Genomic DNA, 22,802 nt, shown 5'->3' on the forward strand with positions numbered 1-22,802 from the left:
GCACTGCACAGAGGGTGCAATGAGCACTTTTCAGGCACATTGCTAGTTTTGTATATATATATATATATATAAGGTATTTTAATATTCATATTAATTCTTGTTTATTCATACATATATAATTAGTAGTAAGTACCAGCGCTGGTAAGAACATTATACAATATGGCATCTATCTATTAAAATGCTACAATAGCAATTAAAAGCGCCTGAGCTCCAACCTATAACTTAAGCTTTCAAATTTTTCATTTACGGTTATGTGTGATTTCACGTTTAACAGAGACAAACATTTTAAGTATTTGTACTTTAAATAGTCTAAATTAGTTAACTATATTTTTTTCATAAAGTTTATGATATAAAATTATTGTTCAAAGCCTTTGTATTTTAATAAGCCTTCTCTAAAATCAATGCATGTGAATTGTGCTTTTATCTTCCTGGTTCTTTTACACTATGTTTATATGTTTGTGGTCAATCCTTTCGACAATGAGATCTCGGAAACTACAGGCTCTAGAAAGATGACGTTTTCACTGATCGATTGGAAATTTTGCGTAGATAGTCCAGTTCTAATTGAATATTTTTTTTTAAAAAAAAAAACATGGCCATTATTCCTTTAATACATTTTTTTAGGGTACGCTGGAAGCGTTGAAATTTAAAAAAAAAACTAAAGTACCATATCCTACGCATTATACATTCCAACACCGCAATGTTGTATATTGGGGTTGTATATGTCTCAGGCGTGTGTTCCATGGCCAAATAATAGTGAAAAAGGAAGGATAACCATTTCTCGAGTCTTAAGATAAATCTTTATTTTTTGAGTGTTTTGCCGAATGAACACATATATCTGATATTATAATTAATTGTATATGTAATGTATTTGCTTATTACATACTGCATGCAAGAAGAAAGAAAATATTGGTCATACATGAATTAGAAACTCCAACCGGAAGTAGTAGTCCGGCCGTCAAAGGCCTGATTTTGAGTGTACCGTGCATTCACGTCCGCATAAAATATTTTCACGTTTTCATAATCTTTTAACCCTACCAAGTAATATTAGGAAGGGTGTCGCCCTAACACCCTTGGGCAATTTGTATAAAACACGTTAATATAAAATGGCTACCGCCATTAACGGAATTTCTAGTTTCAATAACCTCTCTTCAACTTCTTGTTCTATCATATGAATATAGGCGTGTATACCTATGTTCTAATGGTCAAAAAATGCTTTAAGCAGTTTACCATTGTTGTTGAGTCCATATTTAATAATGTGAAATTTATGTATGTACAGAAAGCTACCGCCATTAACGGAATTTCTATTTTCATTTATATCTCTCCAAGATCTTGTTCTATCATAGAAATATAGGTGTCTACACCTATGTTTTAATGGTCAAAGAATATTTTGAGCAGTTTACCATTGTTGTTGAGTCCATAATGTAAAATTTATGTATGTACAAAAAGCTACCGCCATTAACGGAATTTCTATTTTCATTTATATCTCTCCAAGATCTTGTTCTATCATAGAAATATAGGTGTCTACACCTATGTTTTAATGGTCAAAGAATACTTTGAGCAGTTTACCATTGTTGTTGAGTCCATATTTAATAATGTAAAATTTATGTATATACAGAAAATTCAAAAAGAAATTATATTAACCATAGGAAATACAGTATGCGTGGGACGAGAAAACATTAATTTGCCAGTAAGAAAAAATATTTCTATGGACAATCATTTTAGGGCAAACTCTTATCAAGATGTAGAGACTTTGATTTCCAATTTATAAAACGGATAGTAACTGTGCACGATACCCTAGAATTTGTTAGATTTAATACATAATTGTGCCGCCAGCAAGGACAAGACTCTCTAACAGCTACAAGGGCCATACATACCCCCTTAATAGACATGGATCCTGCAGACCTCGACACTATGTTCACAGGAATGATTGAGGCCGTACGACTTACCAATATGTGCGGACAAAATGTGACTATATTCACAAGCGACCAGCAATTGTATAAGTTGGCTGTGCACATTAACTGGTTTTACCCTAAACGGTTTTCAACTTGCATTCCAAAACTTGGAGGAGTGCACAGGTTAATGATCTTTATTGGTTGCGTTGGATGTCTGATGATATTAAATGGTCTTGAAGATACTTTGAAGGCAGCATTTGGAAGTGTTCCAAAAATGCTATCTGGTAAGATGTTCCCATAGAATTTCAGATCTCTTCAATTGGTTGTTGAAGAAGTTTAGAGACCTATTTTTCTTGCGGTAAATTCAAAAGAAGAGCTTATATTTTTTAAAAAAACAAAGCATCAAGCAGCTCTACATCCAAACTATGGTGTGGAAAATTTAGTAAAGCCTGTTTTTTTTTTTTTTTTTTTTTTTTTTTTTTTTTTTTTTTTTTTTTTTTTTAATTATTATGATGGTGTTTGTGAGAGCTGAACGTGAAAGTGAATGGCCACTACATCTGTGGGCAGTAAAGCACATGCTGCCATATTTCTTTTCTGCTGGTCATCACAATTATAAAAGGTACGGTTTGTATTATTTGTAGTCAATGCAAAAATGTCATGGTGATGTACTAAAGAAATTCATGGAAGGGGAGCACGTCATACATCACAAGGAAGGGCTGTGGAACGGCATCTGGTCTGAAATGTATATCGAAACGACATTTTCGAGATACGGTAAAGAATCCCGTGGAATCATCGGACTGACAATGAAACCAGAAAGTATGAAGACGTGGGCATACAGCATGCGCATTTTTAACCGTATTTTGCCAGATCTATCCGACTTGACCAACGACAGACAGAGGGATGAAGTCACTACCTCCAAAGAATAGAAACCAGCAAGGGTTCGAGCAGATAGAATTGACAGAGAGAAACTCAGGAGTAAGCTAGAAACGTGTATTGATCCGTTTGACGCGAAGGACCATTCCCAATCTCTTACCAACATAGTCACTGGCAGAATCGCGTCAGAAAAAGTGAATGTTCACAATGCGTTGAATATTGGAATGTTTCAAATGGTTAAATATTCAGCTTTTTGGCAGGCAGGTTTCTCCATACCAAGAAATTTATAACGATGACTATTAACAGGAAGTCCAAATGCGTTGGAACTACAGATGTATGTGATGCCACATTGATCTGCTCTCGTGTTCCTGGATTACAATGGCCAAGAGACATCAATTTTCAACCTGGCCTCAAACATGAACTTGCTCCGGTACCAATTGTCATGTTTGATGATTACCGGGAGATGAGAATAACAAAGGCGAAATCACTCATGATGAATCAGCTAAAAGTTGATGCATCTGCAAGAGTAATCCTCAGACCAAAAGATACAGTGATTGATGGAAGTGCTATACTGTGGGTATAAATATACCACATTGACTTGATCCCTAGTCTTTCGTTGCAAGCGCTGCTATCGGCTGAAGGAATTCCACTCACTTTCTCTCGCTTAGCAACAGCTGAACCCTTATTGGCTCAACGCGTGGGTGTGTGAGGGTGTGAGCTTTAGTTCGCATTTTTGCCACGGCTCAAGACATTTTGGCAGCACAATAGTAGACTGTTCGAACAATGGAACTGTTCATGGCTATTCCAATGTTTCAGCAAACAAGGTTCTCTAATGTGTATTTGGTATTTGACAGATACTACAACTACAGCATTAAGGGTGGCACAAGATTGGCCCGATCTGGCCAGTTTGGTAGCAGGAGGCAAAAACCGAGTTTGGGAACATCACTTTCATCCCGAAAAATGTACTTACTGTCACTGAAAACAAGATACAATTGACAGAGTTAATTATCCAGCAACTTCTAACTGATGTTCATATTAGAAATCTGGACTATAATTTGGTCATAACTGGAAAGAACCCCACTGATTTGCGGACAACATACGAAGAAGCAGGTGTGATCACAGTGCAGCAAGTAGTGAGGATTGCCCAAAAGGGAGTGAAGAGTATCACAGTTACGTGCGACGATACCGATGTTTTCATACTTCTCATGTACTTCTTTCTCACGCTTAAACTGTCGCGAGTGTTAACTATAGAAAGCAGTGGGACTATCAGGACCGTTATCGACGTTGGTGCAAACGCAGAAACAGATAAGGCATTTCTTCCAGATCTTCCAGGTGCACATGCTCTCTCAGGATGGAACACGGTGCCCAGTGTTTTGACATCGAAAAGGGAGTGCACTGCGGCAACAAACTCAAGCTACTTGGAAAATTTCATGCACATATCGGCGATGTTGTAAAAAAAAAAAAAAAAACACGTATTTCGTGTTCGTTGCTACGAAAGAAAAAGGAGAGAATATATATCGATGTAGAGTCGATGCGTGAATGGCAAAGATATCAAGGCGAAAGGCTACGTCATCTCCTGATTTGAAAAGTCTCTCATCTACAACGAAAGTGTTCGAGTTAAATGTGCATAGAGCACACATTTAAACTGTCATATGACAACTGTCACATGTGATCAACTGTCACATTATGTAAGGGTGCGAATTTTAACCTCCCAAGTTTGATCCCCTTTGTATGGCTGGAAACGTGAAAATGCGTCGAAATCTCTTGTTCTTGTGCTACTGCTATCAAATACTGCATTGGCACCTCCAGAAGTGTTTGATATTCATTGTCGTTGTTCATCTGATAAACCATTCTTAACAGCTTATTGTCGTTGCAATGTAGCTAAACTGTTATGCACTGTGTTTTATTTCTGTCATGACGAAGCACGGTGTAATAACGAAAAAAATAAATAAATAAAACAATCGCCGCTGCAAATACAAACGTAGAGGAAGAGGAGACCGAATATTTTATTCATGATTTGTAGACTTTTTTGCTCGGAGTAACTGTGAAATTGAAAATGTTGTTTATTTTCATACACAAGTGTTCAGGTCAGTGCTAAAGACCATATAATTCGTTCACTTTTCAACACTTTTAAGATGTTTAAAGCAACTTGTGATCGATAAAAAAACCTTGAGTGTACACAACGGAAAGTTTTTGGTAGGATAATAACTTTGAAGTGTATGCACAAAATTTGATTTATCAGTACTAGCAGCACTTAGTTTCCATAGTAACCCTTTCGAATCTAATGACGACAAGACAACATCGTGAAGTACTACAGACAATTAGTATCAAACATTAGCTGCTTACTTGTTCCAAAGCCTGTAGTTTGCATCACAACCTAATCTACGCACCAGTGAAACCTGTTTTCTTTTTTTTAACTTGCACAGAGAATTGAGAAAAATTTTATAACGACGTCACTACATAAGATATCAAAGTAATAATTAACATGAACATTACCAATATCTCAATGTATATTTGGGTACCGTGCTTTCACCCAGGGACCCAAACGTCGAAAAAGGGAGTTTTTTAGATAAATTTCCCGATTTTTTTTCTAAATTTCCCTTTTCTTGTACGTTGTAAGGGTATGATCTTTATAGCATTTGAAAGACTGCATCATTTTAAAGAGAATGACATATGAACTATAAAATTCTGATGAATTGTGTTGAAGCAGTAGATACTTGAAAAAAAATTCCTAAAAATTGCTTAACGTCATTGGATTCGAAAGGGTTAATGGGTATTATGCAAAATGCCCAAGGGTGTAAGAGCGACACCCTTCCTAATATTGTTTAGGAGAATGTAAAGGCCATGAAAATGGAAAAATATTTTATGCGGACGCACATGCACGGTACCATGGACTGACTGCCGGACTATAGGCTCAAACCTTGCAAACGGTGCGAGATATTGAGAAAAAATAATGGATATATATTTCCTGTTGTACATTTTATGTATTGTTGAATGTGTATATATATGTTTATGTTAATCTGAAAATTATCTTTTCAGCTCTAGAGAAAATATTTTCCAAGTTAGGCTAAAGTTTGTTTTGGGAGCTAGCTAGTTCATTTGGAAACACTGCTAAGCAGAGCGACAGTTTCTCTAGTTGTTGCGGAGACGAGAAGTTGTACAATTCGTATATAAGAAAGAAGGGAAATAACAGAGAATGGCAGATTCTGGATTCTTTTCAAACGGTCGAGACGGAATTTCTTTCGGGAGGAACCTCCGTGCTCCATAGGTCTCGTTTTCCTTCGCGAATTTTCTTTTAAGTCAGAACAGGGGTACAACCGAGGAGATGGCTGTGGTTTAGGACCAACCTTAGACTTGTTTTAGAGGAATACGAATCGGAATATTTAAATTCTGGTTGTATGTCCTTGGGTTTTAGACTAAGGATAGGTTCGATTCCCGGATAGGAATTTTAATGAAATGTATTTTATTAGGGACCATTAGATCTATTGAGGCAACGTCCTTTTTGGGCGCTGGGTATTACAGGAATTTTGAATGAATTTTAGGGAAGGCTGTTGCTAAGGCAACTGGAGCCGAATAAGTATTTTTTTTCGATTATTTGTATTTGACTAGCTGATTAGATTATTTTAAACAGCTGACTCCTCACGTAAGGGGATGACAGGCTGTTGGTTTGAAATTATTTCCTACTACCGAGCCTGAGTGAAGGTGCTTTATTCCTAGATGAAGGAAATTTCCCTATTTCCGTTTCCTTTTTAATGATTATTAGCTAGCTAATTTCCTGAAGGTTTGGCCAATAAAGGGCGATACCTGAATTAGGGATTTAGGCCAGACAGTGCTCAGAATGCTGGGGCTGTCTTTAGAGTTTTCGAGGTTCATGATGGCTTGTACGAGGACGCATATTCAGAACTTCTTTTACAGAAATTTTAGTTATTCTTGTGAGGAAAGTTTCAGGACTGGAGCAAACAGGATTTAAGGTTTTAAGCAGGTGGGGACCTCTTGATCCAGAGGTGTACCTAATTGATCTAGAGAAATCAAATTTATTAATTAAGGATCTTGAAATCCGATAAGGGAATTTTTTTTTTATTTCTGAATAAATTATAGTCTACTTGGAAAAGCCTAATTTATATAAATTTCCCTGAACCTTGGGTGTTAAGATTAAGTTATATTTGTTTGCTAATTACTCTAGACAATTAGTAAACATATTTTATTTATATTATGTGAGCGTCTCTTGGATTTAGGTTTCAGATTTAGATACGAAGAGGAAGTAGAAGGGGCAATCGCAAAGGGGAACATGAAGAGGAAGCCAGCTTCCCAGAGGACAGATTTGATGAGCTCGACAGATTCCTGGAACCCGTAAATTTCACTCGGTGGTTCCTCTGTCTCAAAGAAAGGTCGCAATGAGCCAATATTCTTCTAAACCAGACTTTAAGGAAGAGTTAATAATATCAGCAGATGGCTAACAAGCTGGCATTACCATTGATGAAATTAGGGGCTTTGTTACTTGCACCTATGGTGACCCTAGTGGCTTCCTTGTATTCTGCAAGTCGACGAGATACATGAAACAGAAAAGTTATATTTTCTGACACCTCATGCACCAACACTTTTCTTTGTATATAAAGATACACCAGATGTGCTCTCATTGCCTCCTTGTGAAATCATCTCCTTTGTTGATCCCATGACTGCAAGTGGCCGTGCATACACGCTCAGAAGAAAAAAAAAAAAAAAAGGAAGAAGCCAGTCGACTGCTTCAACACAGGCACCACTGTCAATCATTTCCAACAAGTCAGTAATAGCTATATATTTCTTACACCTTACTTCACCAGTTTTGACTACCCAGGTATCTCTCCCGACATGGTCACATGAAAATCATTGTACCCTCCAGGCCCATTCTAGGTCCAAGTTGACATATGGCACACTTATGTCGGACATATGGGGTTAACTTTGTACCCAGTTTCAAAGAAATCAAATGGGCACTTTCTTAGAAATCACACATGTATAATTTTCTCGGGATTTCCCTGAAAAACTTTATTTTCAAATAAATGTTCCTTACATATCATGTAGCCTATTCTTTCTTCAAAATGGAATATTATTTCTCTCTCTAGCTCAATATTTAGGAAGATATGACCAATTGAAGCTAACAAGATTTTACAAAAAAAAAACATAACATTTGTCTATTTTTTTACCACCCTGTATTCTGAAACTACAGGGGGTACAGGGCTACAAGTTGGTTCATAATACATCTCTCGTAGGGGCCTAGAGGTACACCAAGTTTCATCTAAATATTACACCACAAGGTTTTGCGCTTGGTTGATTTCACATGGAATGACCCCAGTTGAAGTCAGTTAACATTAAGAAAGGAAAAAACTAAACATATAAATGTTTGCTGTGAGAAACAACAGTTTTCAGTGACGTCAATATAAGGTTGAAAGTAACTTTTTAAACATTAAATAATCTATTTCTCATATTTTAAATGTGTAACTATATTTTTATATTAATTCAACTTCGTATCATTCACATTTTCTAATCATTAATGTCTTACTATTGGAACATTCTTAACAAAATCGCTTTCCTAATGTGATATTTTTGGCTAAAGATAAGTAGAATAAATAACACTGTATTCACATCAGTTTTGTAGCCCAATCATTGTAATGAATAAGTATATAATATAAATAATATAAGTAAAGATTTATTTTTTTATTTGTTTCACTCCTTTTGTTTATTTTTTACTGCCAAACGCCTCTTCTTTGTACATGTTATGCTATAATTCAAAAGAGGTTATATCATTCGACATATAGTAACAAAAAGTATTTGTTTGTGTAATTTTATTTTGCATTTTTTATTTTATTTATTTATTTTTTTAATAACGATTTTGCTGACACACGACAAGTTTCCTTCGAGCATTAAAAACCATAAACACTACTCGCGATTGAAACTGACAAAGATAACTGGGTAAATACCCCACCTACCCTCTTTGAATTTTCTATTATGTACACCACCACTAGTATTGTTGTTTGAATGTGTACTTTTCTCACACTAAATTGCTTGAATAGAATTTGAATGAACTTACCACTTGACACATCTACGTATAATATGTTCTCTGTTTCCTCTCAGCAACAGAGGATCTGATACCACGTTATACTTTTTCTGCTTCTTCTATCTCTCTCACACACACTCTCCCTTCTTTCGACTTCTGCAACAACTTTCATTCCATTCCTCTTCCTCTTTCTCGTCCCTTGCTTTCACCGTTGTTCTACCTTCTGGTTATGTTCTTGTCTTCAAACCTTAGCCACAGCTACCCTCGTAAACAAAGAGGCTTTATACGATTGTGCATAGGATCGACTTCTTCCAGGAGAAAATGTCTGTTACTATTCTCCATTGGCGTTTATTCCTTCGTTCTTTCTTTAGTCGCAGACTTTGATCCTACAACAGATGCAAATTCAAATTACTGACTACTTCAAGTACACAACTATTACAAACGATACACTGAGCTTCAAAATTTATCACTCGTTTGTGCTAGTTAGGTACCAGGCCCGTGCTGGCCCACTGGGACATGTCCTGGTGCGCCCTTCAAAACATCACATTATAAATTATGATACAACTTTTTTTTTCTAATAATAAATCCATACAGTTGTTATTGGTAAAGAATCCGTGATAAGCACAGTGTGCCCTTTACATAAGGCGTCCTTGCGAAGCCACATCAAAGATAAACGGTTTTATTTATTCTTCTGTATAGTACAGTTCTGTACAATGAATACATACTGTTACTGTTGATAAGGAATCCGTGAAGGATACAGTAAGCCCTGCGAAACATCACATTATAGACATGTGATTTTAGTTGTTCTTCTGTATAGTAAATTCATATAGTGGCTTGGTAAAGAACCTGTGAAGGGTACAGTGCGCCCTTATAAAAGGCGGCCTGTAAAATATCGCATTATAAATATATTTTTTTAAAAAATCTTCTGTATACCAGTTTTGTATTATACGTTTATACAGTTGCTATTGGCAGAAAACAGGTAAAAAATACAACCAATTTTCAAAAAAAAAAAAAAAAAAAAAAAAGAAAAGTATAAAGCCCGTAAAGCAATTAACATGTAGGTCTATTTGGTAACATAGTATAGAAATTTTTCGTGCTGCCCTCATTTATTGACAAAAAAAAAAAACCTTCAGAAGTTAAGCGCAATTTAAACAATTCAAGTTTTTTAAGCTCTTTATTTACAAATTTGATCCTTCCTAATGTGTTTTGGAGCAGTTTTCGAATAATCAGAGCCTATTGTATTTCTAAAATATAGCTATATTGATATATAGGTATATATTTAACTTCATTTTGACAAAAAAATTATTGCAACGACTAAAAAGTGTTTTTCTAGTAAAGACTTTTCACAGTTTAGCTATTTACTTCACTAAACAAATTTGGTGGTTTTACTACATAAATTGGCGCCCCTATATATACAAGGTGTTATTTAATTAATGTAACAAACGTCGGGATATAATTTCTGATACCGAGATAAAACAAAAAGTATACACCAACCTGTGTGTTAAAATGCCTCCTTTCGGCGGCTTGATCAGCCGTAAAATTGTCAGAAAAATATAAAAGCAGCCATAACTCAAGAACAAAACGTCAGATCGAAGTCGGGTGAAAGAGAATGTCCATTATTTTTAGTCATACATTCTATTAATGTACAATCGGATACAGTGCAGTGGCGGCGCAAGGGTTCTGGAATACACGGTTCTGCGGTTTGTATCTCCTTTTCTCCACGCACACTAGTTTTCGGTTGCGTGTTAAATAAATCATCAAAGAAATCTTTCCATCTATTTAAGATGCTATCCGTGTCAGTGAGAACTGTACCGTCAGATTTCTTTAATATATAAGCACGAGGTTGATAGCCTTTCTTAAATTCGTTGATTCCCTTATACGTGTCCCGGATGTTTTTATTTTTACTATTATCTTCAAGTTCTTTAATTTTAGCTTTCAGAAATTCGCGTTTCTTTGTTCTAAAAGTTTTGGAAGTTTCCCGCCTGATATCTGCGAAATTTTGTGTAGTTATTTCATTCGGATTTTGTAGCCAGCGTAATTTTGCTTGTTTTCTCTTCTCTGCTAGTTTTATGCATTCCTGGTCGAACCATGGTTTGTTCCTACGTATTTCCGCGGGTCCCAATTTTTCTTTTGCTGAAATTTTAATGCTATCTCTAATTTCAATCCAGGTATCCTCAACACTAGTGCACTCCGAAGCTTCTAAAGCCGAGAATCTATTCGAAACTTCAATCTGGTATTTCTCTCTTATCTGGCTCTCTTCTAATTTCTTTAAATTGAATCTCTCCGTTTTCGGACAATGAATATTATATTTATTCAAGGATAACCTCTCTCGTATTATCGCTGCTACCACAGCGGTCGGTGTCACAATCAGCCCCTCTAAAGGACCGGACATCAATTATGCTAGATTGCCTTCTTCTATCTACTAAAACGTGATCAATTTGATTATGTGTTTTCCCGTCTGGTGATGTCCAAGTGTATTTATGAATGTCGCGATGTGGGAATTTTGTACTCTTCACGATTAGGTTTTTGGATGTTGCAAAATTTACGAGTCTAACACCGTTGTCATTACTTTCCTTATGCAGACTTTCGTTCCCTATAATCGGTTTGAAAATATCCTCTCGTCCTACCTTCGCATTGAAATCCCCTAATAGAATTTTCATATGGTATCGCGGGAGTTGGTCAAATATCCGTTCCACTTCTTCGTAAAAACTGTCTTTTATATAGTCATCCTTATCTTCAGTTGGGGCATGTACATTTAAAACAATAATATTACACCACCGTCCCTTAAGAGTAATAAAAGAAAGTCTGTCAGTGACAAATTCAACCCGTTTAATTGCTGGTAATATACGTTTATGAACGAAAAACCCTGTTCCTAACTGGTGATTTTTGTTTCCTTCCCCGTAAAAGAACGTAAAATTTCCGGAATTCTCAGATCCATTTATTCCCAGTAAAATTTTATTCCTGGAATATCCCGTTTGGCTGTATCTCAAAAGTTTCCTAGTTATCCTCGTAAGATTAGAAATTACTTATGCATTCTGCTTACGATCTTCTACAATATTACTGGAGTGTTTTCTCCAAATCTTCATTCTTCTTCAACTTGCTCAATTTCTTTTGTCGATTTCGCAAGATTTTTTCTTTCTTTATAGTATGTCCGCTATCCTGGTATACAGTTGCTGTCCGATGCCGACACACCGCGGGTGGTGTAGGATGTCACCAAACTCAGTATGGGGGCTTATTTATGGCTGGTCGAAGGAAAGTCAGTGAGGGTGACAGATCTGTTGTTGCCACATTTTCCCTTTTGTGTTATTTCTAGAGGTCTTTATTTAAAAGAAAAACTAAACTACTAAACAAAAAACTAAAAAACTACATTAAAACATAATACCTAAGAATTTTGTATACGAGGAAACGGTTGCAAAACTGCTAATATATACTGTAGAGAAATAGTTAGCAATTGATAATAATAATTATTATCCATATTTAAGTATTACGTTTGTCCTACAGATTCCCTAAGTAGGTTTTAAATGAGCACATATGATTCTTTTATTAACCAATGAATCCATAATGACTTTAACAAACAAGCAATTGGAATTGTACAGACCAGGAAATAAACCTTCATAATTATAACAAAAACACAATAACATGAAATCACGCAGATGTTCATTTCTAATTTATATTTCAGTCAAATGCTACTGGATTTTTTTTAATTTATATGTTTCACTAGTTCCTAGAGCTTTTCCTAGTGTTGCTTTAATTCTACGTCTTCCCTACACGGCTAATTAAGCGTAATTTATTGTTAGGATACATAGTATTAGACTAGTGTTGTTCCCGAGATGAGAAATATCTTTTAAATTCGAGACGAGATTAGAAAAATGACCATTCTCGTCTCATTTTCGAGACTAGAATCGAGACGAATCGATAAGTTCCACGAGTCTGGCGGGCAACTCTAGTTTATCCCAGGCTCTCAAACTCTGTTTTATTGATACATGAATCATAACATAAAATCATAAGTTGATAGAATGATTGTACGAAAACAGTGTAGAACATTTATCATTTTTATAAAGATACGCAAGTCTTACGCCTATACTCCAATGATAAATATGGTTTGAGTGTTTTTTTTTTTTTTTTTTTTTGCTTTTTTTTTCATTCCCTTCATGAACCTCTCGTTACGCTTAAGGATTTTGGTAACTTCTAGATGAAATTAAGACAAGTGAATATTGTTTCACAGTTGAAACTATGTAATATTTCCAAACCATCCGAATACAATACTTAAAACTTCGAAGTAGTCGGCTACATCTACAACTACTGGATGTAATGGAGGAATAATATCAAAGAAAGAACCTGTTCCTGACTCCATATATATATAAAACATTTCTCGCTATTCCTTACTGTTTTTGTTCAGTGGCGAAATGTTGAAACCAAAAATCGTTAATTTGGATCATTTCCAGTTTGAATACAGGATTAAGGAAGGGTATACTGTAGAACTATTCTTGGGACGCTGAATAGATTGCAAAAGAAGTGCTTCTGAATATCTTTTCCAGTTCTTGCTCTATGAAAATCAGTACTGAAACCAGAAGTACTATAGATTGAACTACTTCCGGTGTCGATATAGTGTTGCAGGTTGTGATTATATAGATATATAATACTCCTGAGCCCATGAATCGATTGCAGAAAAATGTTCCTCGCTGTCTATTACTATTTTTGTTCTATGGCGATAAATATTGAAACCCGAAATGATTATTTTTAATTACTTCTGGTTTGAATAGAGGGTTAATGAAGAAGACAGGACCTGTTTTGGGGTGATGAATCGATTGCAAAATCTGCATCTCGATATCTCCTTTTGTTTTGGCTGTGATAACTGACGACAGACGAACGGACGGACAAACCCGTTCTTTAAGACTTCCGACACTTATGCATAGCATAGTTTGAAAATCTAAAAAAATCAGGTCATAAATTTTGTATGTGAATTTACAAAATGAAACGAGACGAGGACATCTTTTTCGATAATCGAAACTAGAGAAAAAAAAATTCTTCGAAAAGAGAGACGAGATGTGACTTTCAAAATTTAGATAAGAAAACCCTATTTCTCGTGTCGACTCGTGAACACTACTATATCAGACGTATTTATTATTATATTGGTAATAGTATTCGAACTGTGTTATACAATAGGCTTGAGTGTTTATCAAAATTGGAGAGTGCGTCTATTACAGTACGTTCTTTAGGTTTTGCTACAGTCAATACTTACTATTTATATAACGCTTATATTCTATTGCTATAGTATTTAATCAGTGTTCAAGGGAGACGTTTATGCTTATTGTGTTACATTGCTCTAGTTTCCACGAAAATGTTTATCTGAGTTACGGGAAAGTAAAAGAAAAGTGTGTTGTGAATTATTTTAAAAAATATGACAGAAAAAAAGGAAAAAAGGAAGAAGGAAAAATAGTCATTGACCATCCCTTTCTTGACAATTTGAAAAGACATAAGGCAACGTCGTACAAGCATTGATGGATCGGTTTTGCCAGCAGGAGAGTTGTCCGCTGACGTTATTTGAGTGCTGTTTTGCGGTTTTTGGGGGAAAGGGACCATGCCTTTGAGTTTCTGAAACTGTATAAGAGGATAGTGAACACAGTATACCTTCGGGTCTTCGAGGGATGCAAGCAGTGGCGGCTTTAGCGGGTAGGCCGGGTAGGCACGGGCCTACCCAAAAATTTTGAAAAATAAATAAACTCTAAAAGATATAACAAAGAGTAAATACATTTTCCACTATTTATATTAGTGGTAGATAATTATTTAACAAATAGCATTAACACTACTGTAAAAGTAATTTCCTACTGTCATTAATCAATCAAATGTATATATGTATCCATAAGCGAGGGAGCGGACCTAACCAAAATTAAAAATCTTAAAGCCGCCTCTGGCTGCAAGTTTTTCCCTCTCTTCCAAATGATTTTTCTCAGCTTCAGTTATTACATTCTTGGCTTGCAGAGCCTCTTTCTACTAGGTATTTGCATTTCCCGCTCCATTAATTAGGTGTTTCGAAATAGGGAATTACTAAATAGCTCCGTAGAATGTGATATCGTCATGCATTACGTCTGTAAAATTACAGAACCTTCGTGTCAATTGTCCACAAGGTTTTCCTTATTCAGAGTGAAGCTTCGCTGAACCGACATGTTTCTATGTGGTAATACCAGAATCTTACTAATGAGCAACAAAAAGTTGTTGGTAATGCTAATATCACCGAAGACAGACAACCTTAACACAAACAATCGCCAGTCAAATCAAAACTCATTCTTGTCGAAACTATTTCTTGGATACGCATGTCATTCTGAAGTCGCTTTACTTTACTATCATCAAAACCAGACCAGTGATGTTTTCTTACTAGCACTTCTAATGTCAAGTTTACTTGTTCCTATCCAAGTTTCTTGTCTAAGATTAAATTTGGAGGATATACTGTACCACAGATGATCTGTATTTCAACGGGGACTTACAAATGTTCTCTCCGACATAAACACTAGAATATCAAGTTCAATTATCTTATCTGACCTTAAAATTGTCCAAGTTGCAAATCCGACATCAACATCTACTACCATTATCTAATGGATTTTCATAAGATCTTCGAAAGTCGCTAGTTTCATCACCTAGTTTATTATTATTATTATTATTATTATTTACAAACCTGGTCATGTGGCTTTACCGAGGTCTAAGCATTTTACTACAAAGAAACAGAACAATCGATGAGAATGACTAAAATTTGATATGAAAATGTAATATAAAGATGTAATCGACAGTTTAATATCAAGTTCTCTGATTACTTTGCAACCAGATACAAATGTCACACGGACGTCGTAAAGGAGAAATTTTTGGGTACTTTCTTACAGTGTACCTTAGGTACACTTTACCCATCAGCTTCATCTGGTTCCAAAACTGTAATATTTATTGTACAACTATAACCACCACCTTATATCGCTAATAAATATACTATTAACACGAAAGTCACACTTCAATGGCTAATCAAATTTTTCCTGTTGCAAGATCGAGGTGTGTAATAATCAGTTCCATAACTACGTTCAATATATTTCAAATATTGACAGAATATACAGGTTATTGTTAAAGAGTATAGACGTGCTTTTGAACCGCTCTGTCAATTTGGTTCGTTTCCAGTGTGAAAGTGTGGTTTGTTGGTGGAAAGTGTGTTTGGATTTGGCTTTCTGGTATGCTCCGATGACTCCGAGGTCATTTCGTGATTTGTGGACACTGGTCGTTACTGAAAATGAGTTTGGTGTCATCTATCTTTTATCATTCATTGCATTTTCGTGCAATGGGAGTTGTCTTCCTTGTGCAGTGCCTTGTCCTGTGTGAGTGATTGAGTGAGCGCAGTAGATTTTGCTCATTTTGTGTTGTTTTCGTATTTTGTTTCGCAGTACAAAATAAATGTCAGTTATTGTTTGTTAAAAAAGAGTTAAAGTTTCGAATTTTTCAACAATAACATTCTCATTCAAGCCTAAGTTTAAATATCCCATCAATAAAGGTACAATGATAAATCAATCTAAACATATATCTTGCACACTAATGGAACTAGTTTTAATTCCAGAGATGTCCTCTTCTCCAAATGTAATAAATACTTCACCAACTCAAGAGGGTTGACGATTCACAACAGCAAATGCCGTAACAAAAAGAGAACATCTGAGTTTAATGTGAGACATTCTTCAACTAGTAGTATTTCAAACAAGGAAGACTTGAATTCAAATGATAACGTTCCTCTTGAGGATAGTAAGTACAAAACTTATTGACAGTTTGAGAAGCCTAAAATCATCAGTGTTCATTCCTCGTCGAGTTCCCGAGGAGCAAGACATGCAGTGGCTGAAGCTCTTATTGAAATTCTCCAGAAGATTGTAACCTCAAATAATATTGAAGATTGGACCGAACTCTTAATATTCCCGTACATTACTCTTTGTATGCCCACCCAATCCGAAAAAACCTCTAATCTCACTACATGGGTGAAACACAAGAGTTCAACTCTGGTCAGATAGCTCTCACGTCGATAGAACGAACTCAAACAAGTTTACGACGAACAAAGACAGACACAACAGAAGTCTTAACAAATCACCTAACGACATATTCATTAAACATATCGTAAATAAACTCGCTGATGGCGACATACATGGTGCTGTCAGACTTCTCATTTCTGAGGACTCTTTCGCTCCATCAGATCCTGCTATTTTAAGATCCTTAAAAGAAAAACACTCTCCGCATTCTTATACATTTACTGCACCCAATTTAGCAGATCATATTACAGTTAATAAAGTTTTGTCCAGCGAGTTTCTAAAAGCGCTTAAATCCTTCACTTCTGGTTCAGCTGGAGGAATAGACAGCATGTGCCCTTCAGTTCTCAAGAACTTAGTTCTTTACAATATTCATGACTCTAAAGATTGCCTTACCAAGATCACTTGCGAGTTTCTCTCTATGATTTTGTCAGGAGACGTACCCGTAGAAATAAGGCCAATCTTCTTTGGAGCTTCTCTTATTGCATTGAAAAAGAAATGTGGAGGAATTAGAGCAATTGCCATAGGAAACATATGGTGAAGACTTTCTTCTAAAATAATATGTGGGAGAATTAAAAGTCAGTTACTTCAACGCCTTTCTCCACACCAACTAGGAGTAGCACTCAACATGGGGCTTAAGTTGCAGCACATGCTGCACGTATGTATTACTGCCACCCTCATCAAAAGCCTAAAGCCTTCCTAAAGATTGATTTTAAAAATGCTTTTAACGAAATAGACCGGAATGCAATGCTCACTGCCGTTAAGGACAGTTCTCCATCCATTTATCCTTACGTGCTCCAGAGTTATGCTCAAGTCAGTTAATTATTATACGGCACAGACATTATCTTATCCCGAAGAGGAGTTCAGCAAGGAGACCCTTTATGTCCATTATTTGCCTTAACGCTACACACCAATCGTCAACATTATAAATACAGATCTAAGTATATGGTACTTAGACGATGGCACTATAGCTAGAGACCCGAATACCATACTAAATACATTATATGATATCGATACAAAGGCATCTTTAATAGGCCTCCAACTAAACTACTCCAAATGTGAGATTAGCTTCCTAGAAACACCTCCAGAACAGACAAATATATTTTTCACCATGTTTAATGAGGCGCCTCCAGGCAATCAATTAAAGACGCCTTCTTTTTTTTTTTTTTTGGGGGGGGGGGGGTTCTGCCCATTCTTCTGAAGCAAGAAAAGCTTTATTAATTGGGAAGACTGCCAAGCTGGAAAATTATTTCCAACGATACTCATTATTGTCGGCATACTCAGCTTTCTATTTATTAAGAACTTCTTTTACCATGCCAAGGTTGCTATATTTTCTACGATGTTCACCATCTTGGAGAGAAGATCTACTTGAACGTTACGATAAGTCCATTAAATCTTGATTGGAATCAATCATTAATTGTTTTCTTCCTCATAATGCATGGGTACAGGCTTCTCTTCCGATCAGTTTTGTAGGATTAGGCATCCGACGAGCCTTAGATATGGCTATTCCCGCCTTCTTGGCATCATTCTATGGTTCCAAATGCCTAATCGAATCGCTTCTCAAACACGATATAATTTCTCACGGAATTACTGAGATTGAGGATTGCTTTACAACTTGGTCAATATTAGTGGGCTTAGAATTACCCGAAATCAACTCCAGATCAAAATAAATCACATGGGATATGCCTATCATTAAATCACACCTCTCCTTTTTACTCCAGTCGGCAGACAACTTAGAAGACAAAGCCAGATTAATCTCTGCTTCCTCCTTAGAAGCAGGTGCTTGGCTCAAAGCCCTGCCTTCGCCCACGCTCGGCCTTCACCTAAGTAATGAATGCTTCCGAATAGCCATTGCGTTACGTCTAGGGGTAGATATATGTGAAGACCACAAATGTCAAGCATGTAAGAGCGAAGTAAATAAAAAAAAAAAGGTTTACATGGCCTTTCATGTTCCAAAAGCGCAGGTAAACATTCTCGGTACCCAAATGTTGACATTATAATGAAAGCACTAATCTCAGCCAGCATACCTGCAATAAGAGAACCCATTGGGTGTAGCAAAACAGATGGAAAAAGACCAGATGGGATGACTCTGTTACTGTGGAAGAGAGGTAAAGCGCTAATTTGGGACTTTACATGTTCAGATACGTTCGCTCCTTCCAATCTCCCCTTTTCTTCGATTCAGACGGGAAATATAGCCAGCCGAAATGAAACGGAAAAAAGGAAAAAATACAGTAATCTTGCGGAGAAATATAATTTTTAACTATTGCTATTGAATCCAGTGGTGCATGGGGCAGTGAAGGTATTAACTTTATAAAAGAAATAGGCAGACGGATCACGCAGTTATCTGGCGATGACAGAGCAAGCACCTTCCTCATACAAAGGATAAGTATGGCAGTTCTAAGAGGCAATGTCGCCTCAATACAGGGTACAATACCCAAAGGTAGAGAACTAGAAGAAGTATTCTTACTGTAAGAATATATTTATTCCATTATGTTTTATTTAATGTTACCATTTTATGTTTATTCAAATATTTTCCATTTGTTTGTTTTTCATTTTGTTTTCCTGCTTTCATCAGTGTAAAAGTTTTAGAATTTGCTAGATTTACCTATTGTGTTGTTAAGCTTAGACTTAAAATATTGTGGACACAGAATACTTGTAAAATTTCGTATTATGAAAAGTTTTACTACAATATGCAATAATTTTCAAATATTAAATTGCATTTGTAGATAATTCTCATATCTAATTTATAACTATTACTCGTCATATATATAAAGTAACCATTGGTAACGAATAAAATAGAAAAATGGATTAGCACAAATTGTTAGGACTGCGATTTAATTTGGTTTCAAGCAAAATACATTTTCTAAATGACTGTTCGAGTTGTTTGATCCAACAAAACCGTAAATTATGAATTACGCTAGCTACTTTTAAAGGAAAAGTTATACATATAAAACAGGAATATAACGTGTGATATTAGGCTGAATCCCATGATTTCCCGTTTTCATCGTGTGCTATCATGTTGACACTGAACTCAAATATATTTTCCCAACCTGATGGTGCTAGCGTTTCCAATAACGTCTTCCTCGTATGTAAACTGTTTGAAAGCTGACAGTTCATGTGACTGTTTTTAGCGCATCACATTTTTTTTTTTTTTTTTTTTTTTTTTTTTAATTTTCCTTATATTACCAAACAAGTTCTGCTACTGGGGTTTGAACTGCCGCCTTACACTGCTACGTCAATTGCCCCGCTCAACGCACTTGACTATAAAGGAAAGTTATAAAAACATGCGTTCTAATACCCCTAATACAAATGCTGCAGCCTTAGGTTGACACTTTGAGTGATTATGCATACTGAGACTCTACATGATCTATATACTTGTATCCTCATTTAAAACATGTATAATTTTCTCTTCGATACACTTCATATCTTTGTGAATCTTTCTCATACTGTACAGCGACTGTCCTTTTTCGTCTAATTTTACAATAAGTTTCCGTTAACTAACAGTTAGCACGACTAAGATTTCATATCGATTCATGTATTTTGCTGATCAGTTTCTTATTTTGCTTCCTATCAAAACTACATGGCTGTTGTGGCAAAACTTGTGAGAAATGCTGCAGTTTCATCAGAGCCATAATATAAACACATGAAATGAAAGAAAAAGAGATTTATCAGTATCTCTATTTTATTATTTCGCATAAACACATTTTTCACTATTACTAAGACGGTGAGAAAACAAGACACCTGGGCATTTGATACATTTATACAAATTAATATTTGTCGCTTAATAAGCCATTTAGAACGAATAGAGTATTCAATACATTAAATGTATAGTACAGTTGTGAACCTTCTTTTCGGGTGTCAGTTAAATCCATTCCTCTTTTCCCTCGATTTTTTTTCTCTCTCCCTTTGACATTCATTTTCCCGAACTTTTCTGTTTGATCTTCACTGTTCTCAACTTTACTTTTTCTTCTTCTTCCTCGATTTATATCGTTAGAGACAGAGTAAGACAGGTAAGATGATGAGTAATTAGATGACATCAACAACATTTTAACCATGGTTGGCAAAAACCATGTTCTTTCTTTTAAATTTATATATATCCGAATCCATTTCAAATCGTCCAGGCAAACCACAATTGGTCCCCATCATAGTCTCAGATTTCATTTATTTTTTTTATATCGGATCTACATGCAATATTATTAGACCCGTATTTTTTCTTTTTGCTGAAAAAAAAATTTTCTTCGATATACAGCCTTCCAAAATGGCTGCCCTCCTCTCGGATTGCTCGAAAAACTGAAAAACATATCAAATTAAAAGTTCTATTGTAGAGAAACGAGTGTACTTAGTAACATAATCGCAATAGCAGGAAGAACACAAAGTTGTATGTTTCGGTGGAAGGCCAAAATTCGTCTACTGGTCCAATAGGAATCGCGCAATTCACTTGCAATGTTGCCAACTTCGGTGAAATTTTTGCTAAGTTCAAACATTTTTTTCTGCCCTCACGAGCAATATCAACCATTTGCTTCTAGCATCGAAATCTACTCTATAAGGTATCTTCAAAATATAAAGGACTTACGTTTCTGATTATTACATCCTACGTTATAGTATGATGAAAAGCTGAAAATTTCATTAAGACGCCATGTTTGGACGCTATTTTCTCAAAAAACCCACCTTTTAAAAATCTGATGTTTTTTTTTACATCTATTGGAGAAGTAGCTAAGTATTTAATATCCGTTAACCGTTCATGCGGCTACAGCCCCTAACATTTGCAATTAATTATTGAAATTTCGATTTTTGTACTTGAAATGTAAATATTCCCTATGAGCATTTGTGTCCTATACACAAGGCGAATTGAAAGGGAGTATGAAAATTTTGAGAGATAAATCCGACATCAAATTCAGTAGAAAGGTTCCTATAAACATGAGTCGAATTCCGCTTCATTTTCGACTTACAGGGTTTCCAACTCGGGACAAAATTGGCTCGCGACAATGGAAAATAAAATATATATTTTGCGTTAAATCAGAAACTGTGTGTTAAAGTTAAGATGAAGTTCAGAAAGTTGATTTGTATCAATATGATATTTTTTACGTGCGTTGCAATTCGGTTGATAATGATGCCAACTTGGTAGAATTTTTACTTGTTTCCATGTGACACTACGTGGTTTTTATTTGATATTTGGTATTCATTAATGATTGTAAACATCACATGAAGCAAATTTTTTCCCACGTCACAAGTTTTCGAAAATTTACGTGTGTTTCATTAAACGGTTTTATCTGGTGTGTTATTGATAGTTTGCAACATAGAGTGTGACTTTCACTGGATGTTTACCATCATTAGTAAAACGAAAATGGCGAATAAAAACTACGTCTGTCAGTTTTCATAATAATAATAATAATAATAATAATAATAATAATAATAATAATAATAATAACAGAAGATTTCTTTTTTATTATTGCAGAACCTCTCGTAACTCTACGCATCAAATTCGAACTTATTCAAGAAGTTCTGCTGCAATCACGAAACAGTTCATTACGTGATTCCTTGTCGTGAACATCGACCTAGTGTTCCCTGGAACCATGAAAATTGTTTTTACTGGTAACATAACATTGTAGTGCACTAGTTACAGTGTTTGTGTGAATAACAATGGAAAAGTCCTATTACAGTAAGGACCGTATTAAGTGTGTTCATTATTCTATAAGGCATAAGAGGATTGTGTACAGAAAGAATTCCTGACAAAAATTTTATCTTGCGGTAAAATGTATGTACAGCGCGTCTGCCAAAACGTAGTATTAGAAGAGGATGATTATTTGTGTAAAAGGTGCTTTGAATATTTACCGTGAACAACATGAATGTGAGATATTGGTGGCCACAGAAGAAAGTGTAAATATGCACCAGCAAGATGAAGAATTTGTTCCTCTGAATGTAGATTTGGAAACGCTTAACTAGACAGTTAACATACTAAATATGAAT

General features: G+C 35.6%; 1 protein-coding gene across 2 annotated transcripts in view; it reads right to left on the reverse strand.

The window, feature by feature from the left end:
- Nucleotides 1–22,802, reverse strand: part of LOC145676002 (uncharacterized) — a 358,531-nt gene that overhangs the window by 58,037 nt on the left and 277,692 nt on the right. The window contains exon 6 of one of the 2 annotated variants that reach the window (XR_014129257.1): nucleotides 8,830–9,182. Coding sequence is in view for 1 of the 2 variants with exons in the window: in XM_081746840.1 (XP_081602966.1) it covers nucleotides 9,078–9,182 (105 nt within the window). In the remaining variant the exon portion in view is untranslated. Of the gene's footprint in view, nucleotides 1–7,523; nucleotides 9,183–22,802 lie in introns of those variants that run through there. The other variant, XM_081746840.1, reaches the window with a different exon arrangement.

This window comes from Thermobia domestica, chromosome 18 (assembly GCF_964235325.1).
Source record: "Thermobia domestica chromosome 18, izTheDome1.hap1.1, whole genome shotgun sequence".
NCBI classification, from domain to species: Eukaryota; Metazoa; Arthropoda; class Insecta; order Zygentoma; family Lepismatidae; genus Thermobia; species Thermobia domestica.